The sequence below is a fragment of the Monopterus albus genome, unplaced genomic scaffold (genome assembly GCF_001952655.1).
Source record: "Monopterus albus unplaced genomic scaffold, M_albus_1.0 scaffold63.1, whole genome shotgun sequence".
In the NCBI taxonomy this organism is placed as follows: Eukaryota; Metazoa; Chordata; class Actinopteri; order Synbranchiformes; family Synbranchidae; genus Monopterus; species Monopterus albus.
Genome location: NW_018127943.1, coordinates 138,808 through 153,219, shown reverse-complemented (window position 1 = coordinate 153,219; position 14,412 = coordinate 138,808). Strand labels below are relative to the sequence as shown.

General features: G+C 41.3%; 2 protein-coding genes across 5 annotated transcripts in view; both read left to right on the top strand.

The window, feature by feature from the left end:
* Window positions 1-5: 5 nt before the first annotated feature.
* ints7 (integrator complex subunit 7) lies at window positions 6-8,257 on the top strand. Its single transcript, XM_020604045.1, has 20 exons — window positions 6-382; window positions 572-701; window positions 1,098-1,244; window positions 1,422-1,559; window positions 1,666-1,712; window positions 1,807-2,006; window positions 2,186-2,308; window positions 2,387-2,504; window positions 2,613-2,747; window positions 2,893-2,990; window positions 3,334-3,573; window positions 3,706-3,843; window positions 4,249-4,455; window positions 4,710-4,904; window positions 5,486-5,589; window positions 5,669-5,737; window positions 6,186-6,318; window positions 6,759-6,857; window positions 7,273-7,458; window positions 7,853-8,257. Exons 1-20 carry the CDS (start codon window positions 289-291, stop codon window positions 8,132-8,134), a joined length of 2,883 nt encoding a protein of 960 aa, XP_020459701.1. The 5' UTR covers window positions 6-288; the 3' UTR covers window positions 8,135-8,257.
* Window positions 8,258-10,013: 1,756 nt separating this feature from the next.
* The window catches only part of lpgat1 (lysophosphatidylglycerol acyltransferase 1), a 37,738-nt gene continuing 33,339 nt past the window's right edge, over window positions 10,014-14,412 (top strand). For 3 of the 4 annotated variants that reach the window (XM_020604018.1, XM_020604016.1, XM_020604019.1), the window contains exons 1-2: window positions 10,014-10,669; window positions 11,265-11,517. In XM_020604018.1, coding sequence (XP_020459674.1) covers window positions 11,280-11,517 — 238 coding nt within the window. In that variant the 5' untranslated portion in view covers window positions 10,014-10,669; window positions 11,265-11,279. Of the gene's footprint in view, window positions 10,670-10,717; window positions 10,779-11,264; window positions 11,518-14,412 lie in introns of those variants that run through there. The other variant, XM_020604017.1, reaches the window with a different exon arrangement.

Here is a 14,412-nt window from a genome sequence, read left to right as displayed (position 1 = left end):
GTATTTGTATTTTACTTGACTAGTTCATTTTTATGCTACTTCATACTTGGAATTTTCTAAGAATTTGCAGAGGCAATTAGTATAAACATAACCATTTGGATTTTAAGAAAGTAGCAAATGCAGAAAGCCTTTTATATACGCTTTATTGTGAAAAACAAAACTCCGGACCGGGAGTATTTTGCTCTAACTCCGGGTTTGAGTGTGTTTTATTCGCTGCCGACACAATGAAATGCTAAAGGCTAGTAGGTACTATAAGTTCTGTTGTTTTAGGTGATAAATTTGTCAATAATGTCGCTTTCAACTGCACGATCATTCTTATCGGAGGCTTATTATGGCGAACAAGAACTCGACGCCAATTCTGCTCTGATGGAGCTGGACAAAGGTGCGTTAGCTAGCTTGCTAACGAGTTAGCATGTGATTGTAGTCTGATCTTGTCTGTCACGTCGTCTCCGTGTGATGGTTTTTCTTCTTATGAAAATTCTGTGGTCTTATGTGTCATGTGGTTTTGTTAAATGTTACTAACTGTACGGGATGTCCCTGCTTGGTTGACGTAAAATTGTTTCAATTTTAGGGTTGCGATCGGGAAAGCTGGGAGAGCAGTGTGAGGCTGTGGTGCTCTTCCCCAAACTCTTCCAGAAGTACCCTTTCCCCATCCTTATCAACTCAGCATTTCTGAAACTAGCAGACATCTTTAGACTTGGGTATGGGTGCTTATAAATCGGTGCAAATTTTTCATTTCCAATTTTGATATCTTCTGTACTTTATACAATGTATCTAGCGCCTTTCCATGTCCATGCTGCTTTTTGACTTTTAATTTGTCACGTGTTTTTAATGTGTGGATTGTTTTGCTTTGTTTTAGAAGGGTGACTGTTACAGAGTGTGAATGACACAATTTGACTCTGGTACATCGGCTCTCAATGTGCATGTACATATCCCCATGCAAGGGGCAAGTAAACAGTAAATCAACATAAGGCTGTGTAGTAAAGCAACATAAACAGTAGTAACAAGCAACAAACAGTGGGAACAATGCAAAATAAACAGGCAGTAAACAATCATACACAATGCATTTCAACAGCTTCTCTCTTTTTTTCCCTCAGGAACAACTTCTTGCGCCTCTGTGTGCTGAAAGTAACTCAACAGAGTGAGAAACATCTGGAAAAGATTTTCAATGTGGATGAATTTGTTAAAAGGGTGTTTTCGGTCATCCATAGCAATGACCCTGTGGCCAGAGCCATCACGCTGAGGTAATAATCTATAATTAAAAAGTTGTTCGCTTTTGCTGGTTGGCACCAAATTTGTGACACAATTCTAAAAGGTCCTTCTGTTCAGTTACAAAAAAAAGTGGCACATACTTGCCATCTTCCCACTCTAAACAGTTCTCTTTGGCTTAAAACAATTGACCTGTTGTTCCTTCTGTTCAGGATGCTTGGTAGTCTGGCGTCCATCATCCCAGAGAGAAAGAATGCTCACCACAGTATTCGCCAAAGTCTGGACTCTCACGACAATGTGGAAGTGGAAGCAGCTATATTTGCTGCTGCAAGCTTTTCTGCACAGTCAAAGTAAGGAAATTTGTTGCTAAAACTGAACTTTAGTGCATTATATGCAAGATGTATTTTGGATAATGTAAAGGTGATGTTTTTAAATACTGTTTCTCCATTTTTTTAGAGACTTTGCAGCTGGGATTTGCAACAAAGTCAGTGAGATGATTCAAGGTAAAATCTTGACTGATCAGAATGGCTATCAGGTACCTTTTTTTTTTACAAGCTCTGGATACTCATTGTTATGTATCTCCCCCCCCTCCCCCAGGTTTAGACACTCCAGTAGAACTGAAGCTGAAGCTGATTCCCATGCTGCAGCACATGCATCATGATGCCAGCTTGGCGTCTAGCAGCAGAGAGCTTCTACAGCATCTGGTCAACTCTTACCCCTCCACCCCCATGGTCATCGTCACCCTGCACACCTTCACTCAGCTGGCTGCCTCTTCCCTCATCGATATTCCTAAGCAGGTAGGGACCATGAGACATTGCTGTTGGTCAGTTACTGTAGTATTTTGCCCTGACAAGAGACTTAGAAATATATGCCTTTAACATTTAGCTGTTAATGATGTAGCTCTGTTGCTGTTATTGAAGTTTGCACTGGTATCTGTAAAATGACTGATGTTTTATTTGATTCCTTATTCATACAGTTACAGCTTCTCTTACAATACCTTAAAGATGACCCTAGAAAAGCTGTGAAGAGACTCGCAATTAATGACCTAAAGCTCCTGGCTAAAAAAGCTCCCCATCTTTGGACCCGAGAGAACACTCAGGTAGAGTTTCATGTGGTATAAGTGCACTTCATGTTGGATTTAAACCTGTAAGTAATCTTAATGTGTTCATACCTGCAGACCCTGTGTGAGTGTGCCTTGACTAGTCCTTACAACAGTTTGAAGCTGGGGATGCTGGCTGTCCTCTGCACCCTTTCTGGAACAGTTGCAATCAAACAGTACTTCAGTAACGTGACCGGTACTGTTCATTCTAACTAGGCTTTAGATGGATATTTCCAGCTATGGTATTTGCCTTGTGAGAACGGGAACAATGCCTGATCTCTATTCTGTAAAACATTCTTTTCAGGTGGTTCTTCAGTTCACCCCCGGCTCACTGACCTGGTTAAACTGGCACAAGAATGCTGTTACCACAGCAACCTGGCGGTGGCTGCACATGGGGTCCTAGTGCTCTGCAACATTGCCATTTCCTGTTCAGAAAAAGGTTCGTTGCAGCGGGTAATGCCCTGTTTTAGGGATTCCTCTATTGCCAGTGCTCATCTGTGCTTTAATCTCAGTTTTACCACACCGATGTTTGCTCTTGTTTGCCGAGGCTAAGTGCTACTATTGTTTGTATTTCCCCTCATCAGATATAGTACAGTTGGAACAGGATACAGTTATGGGAGTGGAGTCCCTTCTGATGCTTTGCAGTCAGGACAGCAGCCCCAGCGCTCAGGCTACTCTCAAAGTAAGACATTATAACCACAAAGCAGTCAACATACATTGGGTAAATACCAGGAAAAGAGCTGCGTATTTATCCTCAATGCTTTTTTTGATGCAAATTCTATAAACAGGAATCAGTCATTGATATCTACTGCCCAAATGTGACTCTAAAGTTTAATCCTTAGAACTTTAATAGTTCCTTCCCTAAAACATTGAACTCACCTGCCATCCACCTCCTGGCAACATGTGATGATGATGATTGATTAACTTCGGTGTGCAATCCCAGTCTGTATTGTGACATAAATAAAACAGTAAGACTTAGTTTTTTGTTGTTGTTGTTTGTACTTCCTTTTTTTCTCCAACCCTAGACAGCCCTCACCTCACTGGTTAAGCTGATGAAAAGTCGACCCCATCTCAGCCAATCAGCTGTGGAGTTCCTGCTCGGCCAGCTCCACTTATCCTGCGACTCCTCGCGCGTTCTCATGTGCCACGCTCTAGCAGCCATCCCCACCCACCTCCCAGTGCTGGGTGATGGTATGCTGGGAGATCTGGTGGAACTCTACAGAGTGGCCAGTCACTCCTCCACTGACAAGCAGCAAGAGCTTCTGGTGAGAGATCGTAAATGAGTCAAATCATGGAAAATCAATGTGCACATACAAGCTTGTTTTCAGCTTATTTGATTTTGTAGCCTACATATTACCTTAACCGCTGACTCATCTCTCCTCCCATGATTGCTATAGGTTTCCTTGGCAACAGTGATTTTTGTCGCCAGCCAGGCATCTCTGTCAGCTGAGGTGAAGACCGTCATCAAACAACAGCTGGAGAATGTTGCTAATGGTTGGACGGTGTACCGCATCGCACGACAAGCTTCACGCATGGTAATATTTTCTGCTTGCATATATCTAATACTTCACAATATCTGCTTGTTTACTTTAATAGGGTTTTGTTGCAACAGGCGGTCTAATGGCAGCTATACTGTCAGATAATGAGGGATAGAAGTTATAAGATACATTCTCACTTGGTAGGTATCTTTTGACAGCCTGTTGATGGGTGTGTGCCAGTATGAAGTTGTCTGGTGTGTTTAGGCCTGGACAGTCTTAATTGTTACTCCTTTGTTGGAGCCGCTAACATGAAAATATAGGTCTATGCTCTAACAGGACTGTGCTTTCAAGTCTGTTAGAACCGGTAAAGGTTCACCTGGACACAAGCATCTATTAGTTTGAATCAAAATTTGTCACAGTGAAACACCTGAAACTCATAAAATTCTTGTCATTCATTTGCAGGGATGTCACGAGTTCTCCAGTGAACTTTACCAGAGCCTGCGGACTCGTGTGGCATCAGAACACTTCTACTTCTGGCTAAACAGCCTGAAGGAGTTTTCCCAGGCTGAGCAGTGCCTCAATCATGTGGAAGATGGAAACTACAGTGGAGCCATGAGCGCCATTGCTGAGGCCCTGCGCTCCTACCAAAAGGGCATCGCCTCCCTCACAGTCAGTTAACTGCCATGCATCTGCTTGTAAAAATCATTAATGGTGCACTGCTTTCACCAGTGGCAGGGTGCTTAAAGCTGCTGAAAGTCAGGCCGGAGTCCTTTTGTTAAAGTTGATTTCACAGCATCTCAGATTGTTAATGGATTAACTCACTTAATGCCTGACTGTATCTTGTTAGGTAAACTCAGAAGACCTATATAGCTATTTAACTGTGGTGTGTATCCACATTCATCTGATTAATCCCTTCCCTTTAGGCTGCCAGCACCCCTCTGAGCCCCCTTACATTCCAGTGCGAGTTCATTAAGCTGCGGATTGACACCCTGCAAGCCCTGTCGCAACTCATTTGCACATGCAACAGCCTGAAAACCAGCCCTCCTCCTGCCATCGCCACTACCATCGCCCTAACCTCAGGCAATGAGCTCCAGCGGTGCGGCCGCATTTCCATGCAGGTAAAACACTGAAGATTTTTCTTTGCAAGGTGGTCACTGGTATAGGTTAGTATAGCCTACTGTCTATGTGCTGCAGCACAGAATGTACTCAACAAATTGCTGGCTGGCATCAGTTTATAAATAATGATGTTCTGTTTTTAATGAAATAGCATTGAGAGGAAGTTATTGTATGTATTGATCAGACTCTAAAATGAATGTAAGGTGGTCACTGGTATAGGTTAGTATAGCCTACTGTCTATGTGCTGCAGCACAGAATGTACTCAACAAATTGCTGGCTGGCATCAGTTTATAAATAATGATGTTCTGTTTTTAATGAAATGGCACTGAGAGGAAGTTGTTGTATGTATTGATCAGACCCTAAAATGAATGTATGTGAAAATAGAGGGCAAATGGCACAGATGTCTGACTTTGAGTGCCAGGCGGGCTTGCTACAGATGGACCGAAGGAACAGGTGTAGACATTGTAAAATACTGCAGGTGCCAGGGGCAAAACCCAACAGCAGCAAACAGCCCCAAGCAAGCCAGTAGTTTATTGTCCAGGATTTATGTATCCAGGAAGGATAATTGTGCTCCTTTTTCCAGATGAAGGTATGCATGGATGAGTTCAGACGTCTTGCTGCTCGCTATGCTGATTTACACCAGTCTTCGTTTGATGCCGACCATGCCACCCTTCGCAATGTGGAGCTGTATCCTTTAACATGCTTCAATTACATTAGGGTAGTTTTTGACACAGTCTAATGTCATGGTGCTTAACTCTTTGTCTAGACAACAGCAGAGCTGTTTGCTTGTCTCCCATGTAATAGAAGCACTGATACTGGACCCACAGGCAGCCAGGTGAGAGCTGTTGTTGCTCATTGTGATGCGTAAAATAGCTTTCTCCTTTATCATGTTCCTTGGCCCGGGCTGAGGGTGTGCACTAGGTTGACGTTTGAGAAAATGTAGATTATATGTGGTAGAGTTGGTAAAGTGACGGAAAATCTTGGTTTAGGTTTATATGCATGATTTTGTGTTTCAAGGTAAATGTCCATGCTATGACCAGATAGCATGATATATGGATGTAGGTTTTTGTAAGCTGCATATCTGATGTACACTGGAATGAGTAAAAATGCAGTAAATTATTTTTTTTTTTCTTTTTCAATACAGTCTTTTATTCTGCCATGTACTTTTGTGTTTTCTGTTGTGTAAGTGTTTTGCCACAGCATGCCTTCCTTGAAGACATTAGACATTCTCCTGGCAGACAGCTGTCTGAACCAGCTTATCCGTCTTTGTCTCTGTACCATAGTTTTCAGGAGTTTGGCACCCTGGGGTCGCTGCAGACAGAGAGTGAGTATGAGCGACGAATGATTTCAGTCTTCAACCATGTACTGGAAGAAGTAGAGGGCCTCACCAAGAAACATCCTCCTGTTTCATACCTGGTATGATTAACATTGAACCTTTGGTGAACAAGTTTGTATATGCTAAGCTGGTTACACTTTAGCTGCAGGGTGTTTATCAAATTTGCAGAACACAATGTTTGTAACAGATCTTTTGCTTTTTTTCCAGTACTGTATACAGCAGAGGTTCTCAACCTTTTGTAACTTAAGGCCCGCTTTTGTTTAAAAACTTTTCAAGGGCCACCCTGTCAAATAAATAATTAAACCATAAAATAATGTATTTAGGGTCATATTTTCTCACCTCATGCTGAGCTTTTACTGACACAGGGTTGTCTCAGCCCACTGGTTGACAATTGCTAGTATAAAGCTATGTTAAGATTATGCTGCTGCTTTCATTCTTGGTCAGTCTGAAACAAAGATGCAGTTGATTTCTTGTATTTTTAATCAAGTTAATGTGTTTTTTTTTTTGTTATTGTTTTCAGCATACAGGTTGTCTTTGTGATGCCATCATAGCTTTGCTCAAAGTCCCCCTATCTTTCCAGAGGTACTTCTTCCAAAAGCTCCAGTCAACAAGTATTAAGGTAACTACTTTTATAATTGCCAAAAATAGACAAGTACAATGGAAAAGGCACACTTACCAAGTCACAATCGCCAAACAGAATCTAAAACATGAAAGAGGAGTGACCCCTACAACCCGATGGTTAGAGCCATTGGTTGAGTTGGCGCCACAGATGGCTGCCTCGGTTCTGTACCGGAAACACATTCCAAACATACTTGGCCAAATAAAGGTGATTGTCCTCATCCTTATCCTTGCTAGATCACATGGAGTGCACAGGGACAGTAGACAAAATGTTTTATATACATTCTTGTATGGGTTTGTTCAAAGTTGCATACAGTGCACTTGCACCTCCAAAGGTAAGTAGTGTGAATTAGTAAGTTGTCTTGACAACTTGCATTCTTTAGCTGTCTTAAAGATATGCATTTTCTTTTTGCTAGCTTGCCCTCTCTCCATCCCCACGAACACCGAGTGAACCAATCCCGGTGCAGAACACTCAACAGCTGACCCTAAAGGTGGAGGGGGTGGTGCAGCATGGTTCGACCCCAGGACTGTTCAGGAAGATCCAGTCTGTCTGTCTCAATGTCACTTCAGTTCTTCAGAGCAAGACGGGGCCTGACTACAAGGTGTGCAGCCTCCGTCTTTGCTTTTTGTGCAGATGGTTTACACATACTCTGTTTTAAAAACTGAAATATTAAGTCTTCTTTTCTGTTCTACTGTGTTCACCACACTGCTACTTTTTTGACAATAGGAAAAATGCCAATGATGATGCATGCTTTTCTGCTCCAAGGAAGTTTTTTTTCAAATGGATATGTTTGGGCTGCTCCTGCAAAAATGACTCGAGACGCTCAGCGATGCAAAAGCAGCAAGGAAAAACCCTTCACTCTAGTTTAAGACAACTTCAAAATGCTACCCCAGGCTGCTAAAATGCGCTCTGAATGGGGCCTTAGCCTTACTGTACAGTATAAGAATGCTCCTTTGGTGATATTTGTTTTCTTCTCTGCTGTTTTTACCTTTCAGATTCCTTTAGACACTAAAACTAATGAGATTGAGCAGCAGGTAGAACCACACAACGACTACTTCAGCACCCACTTCTTGCTGAATTTCTCAATCCTGGGCACTCACACGGTCACTGTGGAAGCCTCCGTGGTGGACAACAGTGGCATAGAGTGGAAGACCGGTCCCAAGACAACGATGTCCGTCAAATCCCTGGAGGATCCTTACTCCCAGCAGCTCCGCCACCAGCTGCAGCAGGGTGGAGCCCAGACTGCTCCACAGAGGAGTGCATACAACCGCTTCTAGTAAATGTGCCCTTGATGCTTTTTTTACTGTCAAAAACTGTTTTAGCTTGTCTACTTGATCTGTTTTGTCTTGAAGAAACTGTATATATTTTATGACCAATTAAAAGACCAGATTTAATTTTAATGCTGCGCTCTGAGTAATGCTTGCAAAATATTATTGACCAGGTGGAAAGGACACAGTATTGCAATCATTTCACTGTCAATTATTGACCACCAGAGAATGCAAAATGGCTTTTAATTCTGTGTCCATACTCTTAATCTAAACATATTCCATGGAGTAATCTCTAGGACAAAATTTGAATGTCCTTGGATTTACCCTATTATTCTGCATAAAATGTAATAACAGAGTTGACCATCAGGGGGCAGACCATAGTTAATCATGATTGTCTGAAAAGTACCAAAATAGCTGGTGGCAAATCCAGGCTTGCCTAAATTACTTTGTTGAAATGTAAACATTTAGACCTCCAGCTGTGTATTTTACGTTATACATTATATTATGAAGCCGAAATATTGCTTTTTTCATGTTATTTTAACGGACAGTCATAACACCATAGTTCTACACTAGTATATTCTAACATATTTGTGCATTTACACAAGTTCAGCTCAAGTAGCTTATTGTTTATGATTTAAAGTGAGGTAAATGCATTAATTTTAATTGTGAATTTATGCACGCCGTTATTATATAATCTGAAAATAAGATTCAGCCTGGAATTAAGACAGATATCTTGACATGTAGTCACAAGATTGGGAAAATTACAGAACCTGGTTTTATCTGTCTTTTCATGGATACTGAAGGCATCAGTACTTGGCATCTGGGAGTTTGCGCACTGGCGTCAGGTGAACAAGAGCGTAAAATGAGAAAGAAATACAAATGAAACCTCCACACCTGATTTTCAAAATAAAAGCGATATTCCTATGAATCCCTAGTAGGCGATTAAATCCCAAATTTCTTTTGATTGTTCATTCCACAGCAATAGAAACCAAATGGATTTCTAGATAAGTTGTCTCTTCAGTTCATGAAACATTTTAATTATATTTTGCAATCTGACAGAAACAGATGACACACTATCGTGCATGTTACCACAGCATTTTTAAGGCTTTACAGTTTCTATATTATAAATTAAAACTAGTGTTTCCAAGTCGAAACTTAAGAATTTGATTTAATTTGTGCATTTATGTAATCAATATTCTCTACTGCTCTGTTATGTTCCCTTCACACCATCTGTCACTTGGCTTGCATCACTAATGTGACTGTCTTGTATGGGGACAGCCCTGTGTACAAATATAAACTTAACCCACGTACTGTGTTATACTGGTATGTAAATCTACTATGTGTGAGATTTCCTAACTAAATTTCTGTGTGGTGGGATTCAGTAGGGGCCCAATAGCAAAATTGTTTTTATTAGCGTCTAGCAATGCTGTACTGTGCAAATGCTTTTAGGCACTAAAAGTAAAGTGGGTATACTTTTAAAAATAAAACCAAAGTGCAGTAAATGGGGAAAAACATCAAATTAACATCACACCATCTGTTGCAGGACTCCCTGTTGTTCTTGTCACTAAAATAGAGATTTATAACTCTTTATGACTGTACCTATTTTGCATTCTTGCATGTTTCAGATTGATTTGTAGGCCAATCTGATGTCTCCTTGATGCCATTAAGAATCCAACTTCAGATATTTTCCTGTCACTTGATGGCTTTTGTTGTTTTTCCTCTTGGTTTTCAGTCACTAAGAAATAATGAAAATATGTATTCATTTCACAAAGAGGTATTTTCCATGTCATACAAACATAATACATTTATAAACAAATACAACTGTTTGGGTTGATGTATAAAAATTTGAGCCTGTTCTATCATGCATGGAAAACCAGCGCTCATATTTTGAAAGCAAGAGACGCGTTTCCGGTCTTTCTATGGTGATCTTTTGTGAATGTTGACGCGGTGTAAATCGCGGTCTGGACAAGGATAACGGGTCCTGCCAACCTGGAAAAAATTAAAAAAAAAAATCGCTTGTCTTCGCATTGGCTGTGCATATGTTGTTCTATATTTTTTGTGGTGTTTGCCTAATCCACAGCTTTGATCACAGGCCCGGGCGAACCGCTACTCGTGCATATTCGCTAATGGGAGCTCAGTAGCTAGCTAACTTGACGACGACGACGATGATGATGATGCATCAGTGGAATCATCCCGGTGTCTCTGACTGAGATGGAGCCAGCGGCGCTAAAGTGGAGTTGCTTGCTAGCTAGCTAGCGAGCTAACGGTGCCCACTGGGAGTCACTGTACCGGGCAGCCCCGGATAACGTTAGCTAAATGGGTGCAGCCGCAGATTTATTGCACATGCTTTGTTTTAACGTTAACGCTCTTATACGTCTTTACCTCTGTCCCAAGATTTGGTAGACTACCATGTCAAGTAGCAAAAATTGCTAACTTAACTGTTTGGGTTAAGTACACGTGACACAATTTATTTCGCCCCAACAGTCCTGCCTCTAATTGCTCCATCTCTGACTGTCCTTGGACGCTTCAGCGACATTTAATTGGGTGAGTAACATGAGCTATCAGACTTTTACAAATTCTAGGGTCGGACTAAATTCTGGATGAGGCACAGGATATTGTGCGTTGCACCAACCTTCAGAAATCAAGTGTCTGAGTTAGTTAATATTTGGTATTGTTTCATAAAATACACGCGTGCTTTATTAGCTATCGTTTTTGTGCATGCCAATGTAACGCTATTTCTTAATACCTGCTCCCGTTATGCTAACTCAGCCTACTCCTAGCTAGCATTTCATAAACTCGATCACGTCCCCTGCGACTGATCCTTTTACGGTCCTGCCTTTAAATGCGTAATTGGTACGGCTGGGCAGGCCAGGCCACAGTCCAGAATACATCATCGTGAGCAAAAGCATTAATCATATGATAGTCCATTATACCTGTGTTACATTAAAATTCCGCGAAATAGCCTCACCCTCTGCCGGCTAGCGGCAGGCTCCCTCCTGGTAAAACATTGGGCTGATTTGAGGATTTGTGTACTGTTCAGAGCACATCAGTTTGTTTACATTAATAATACACACAGTACACACATAGCTCGTCTTGTCTTCCTGCTAAGACACTAACTGCTGCTGTGCCTCTGTTGCAGACGGTGTGTATCAGGATGGCACAGCTCTTGGACAGGGCCGTTAAACTGGGCTGGGTTCTGCTCAAGTCTGTGCTCCGTTTTCTGTTTATGTTCTTCAACAACTGTGTAGCCATCCCGTCCTACTGCTTATACCTGCTGCTTCTCCAGCCGCTGAGAATATGGGACAGCTCCACTTTCTGGCACATTGAAGGAATTATGTTCAAATGGCTGCTGGCCATGGTGTCATCATGGGGCTGGGCTGCAGGTTATACAGGTAAGATGGATTATCATTCATACATGTTGCCATTGTGCCTTCCAAGGACATGTAGTTTTACAGGACTTAAGGACAATAGCTCTATGTTGATCAAGCACAAAATTGCTGTAAAACCAATGGTAATTGTTTAATGATTGTCTTGGCCTTTCAGATGTTGGTCCTGCCAACAGTTGTTTTTTTGACAGATCTTTTACCTTTTGTGACTTGAATGTAAATATGAGAGATACAAAGAAGGGCTAGTTTCTCCCCTGCTGAGCACTGTGTGAACTTTGACACCAATGTGTCGCCGTTGTCCCACTGCTCTCTGTCATAAAGTGTTTTCTCCTGAATTGGAAGTAAGTCTGTAACAGGGGCAAGGCAGACGATTGAATAATAATGAGATAGTGGAAGAAAAATGAATACAAATGCTTGTCTTTGTTTTGCATCTTAAGTGGCACAGCTGCTCTTTGCTCCACTTTGAATAGAGTACCTCTGTATAATCAAGTGGTACTGTGACAAGTTCCTCATCTTCTCATCTGAGATGAATAGTTGAGTCTATTCCACTGTGTACACATGTTCACATTTGTACTGTTGGTGCATATGGTAGAATTTCATATTCATTGACGAGGAGCATTACTTAATTGATCATGCCAAATATTTTCATTAGTTCGTCGTTGTTTCAGTCGATTTTAACAAAAAAAGTCAGGCATTTGCAATGTCAAATGTGGGGATTCAGTGTTTTTTTTTTAATGCTATGTGATAGTGAATGAATTTCCTTTGAACTTTGTACTTTGGATTGGGAAAACAACATTTGACAAGTTGGCTCTTGGGCTGTGAACTGTGAACATTGACCTCAGTGAATTATATGGTTATTCAGTAATGAAAATAGTTAGTTGTGGCCTTACTTGATTTGCTTGGTTGAGTCAGGACACAGGTATTGTTTTTGGTAATTGTACAGAGACGGTACAACAACATACATGACTGGCATATATGGTAGAAGAAAAGCAGGATATCATAAGTGTTGGATATCTAGAAGACAGTCAGTGGTGTTTAGTTGCAGAGAGCTGCAAACAAAATGCCTACAAAGTGCTAAGTGGTGAACACTGGGAAGAACAAGGCACGCTGATTAATAATGCAAGGCTTTTAGCCTATAGAACACCTGGTCTTGCATTGAGTAATATGTGTTACAGACTTTGACTGACAGTGTTTGGAAGCGGGATACCACACAGCAGTATAATTCAAATGTTAATTAAAGTTTAATTTAGAATATCGGTTATAACAAACACTGTAATGTCCACTCTGATACTTCCCACACAAAATGTATTTATTTGTACATACAGCTGTGAATATTGGGCTACATTCACTTAATCATTTTAAATGTAATTTCACTGCAGCAAAACCCGATTATAAAAAAGATGAAGGTTGGCCCAGGTATGACGACGTGGCATCTAAGGTCACTTTAAGATGTACCCCTTTTTTGGGGTATTGTTTGGTGCACATGGCTCAGCTCAGGCTGGTGACTGCTTTAGACTACAGCAGATATTAGACATATTAGTAAGTAAACAAATAACCAGCAATAAATACTGGAGATGTAATTATAGCATTGGATGAACTATTTTAGTAGACAAGTCAGCATGCACTAGCAGAGCTCTTACAGTATGTGCAAGCATCAGTGTTGTTATCTGCACTCAAGGACACTGGTACAGTAAAGGGTTGATTTTACCCTTTTTCATTAACAAGGTTGTCCTCTGACTACAAGCTGCCTGGGCTGTATGAATGACCTTTGGATCTGGACAGCATGTACAATCTTAAAGCTTTGTGTTTTGCCCACAGTCGTAGTTTTACTGCCACAATATGGAAAGAAATAGCAGTATAGATATTGGTATCATTTCAATTTAAATGCAGACGAATCAGCATGCATAGAGCTAAACTGTGAACAATCTAGTTACCTGATTCAGTGTCATCTAAGATGTAGTAAGGCACTAAGGACTTTAAGTCACATGCTCAATATCAGCAGAGATAGGTGCTTGTGGAATGTCTTAGATTGCAAAGTCTTTAGCCTGACCCCCCCCCAACTCAACTCGAAACTCAACTGAGAGCAACATCCTGCAGGCCTCTGCAGCAGGACTGGTTCTTGTTAATTAAATACACAGGCATTTATGTGAGAGCAGTTTATTACATTGCTTGAAAGAGACAATCTCAGACTGTAGTTCTGTAGGTGTTGAAGACAGGCAGCAGTATTCAGTTCAAGGAAAGTACAGACAGGTTAATGTAAGTTAACTATAGCTAACCATGTAGCTTCAGACAGGTACTGATCAGGGATGTACCGATCCGATACTCGGCATCGGTATCGGCCGATACTGTGCAAAATTATTTGGATCGGATATCGGATAAAAGAATTTAATCTGTCCGATCCGATACCATGTAGCAACGTTTAGCTAAACTTAAACGGACATATCGTAAAGCAAGTGAGCAGACCGCAGTATGTGTCACGTGAAGTGTAGGTAATGCATCATGGGTAGCACATGCTAGGCTAGTTTCAGAAGTTAGTGCCGCTATGTGGATAAGGTCAGCCGTGTGGACGTACTTTAGGCTTCCGGATGAGGGAAGCAAAACAGCCGAGTGCAACCTGTGCAACGCGAGTGTTTGCAGGGGTGGAAGTACCAAATCCAACTTCAACACTTCAAACCTGATTAAACATTTGCGTAAGCACCACGCACAGGAGTACGAAGAATATATACAGACAACCAGAGCTAAAAAGAAAAGCGTGCCGCTTCAACAATCGCTGCAAGAAACATTACAGAGGCGCGAGAAGCTCGCTTCAGAGACCAGCAAGGCAAAGATGATCACAGAGAAATTGACTGAATTCATTTTGCTAGATGACCAACCAATTTCTGTTGTGGAAAATGTGGGGTT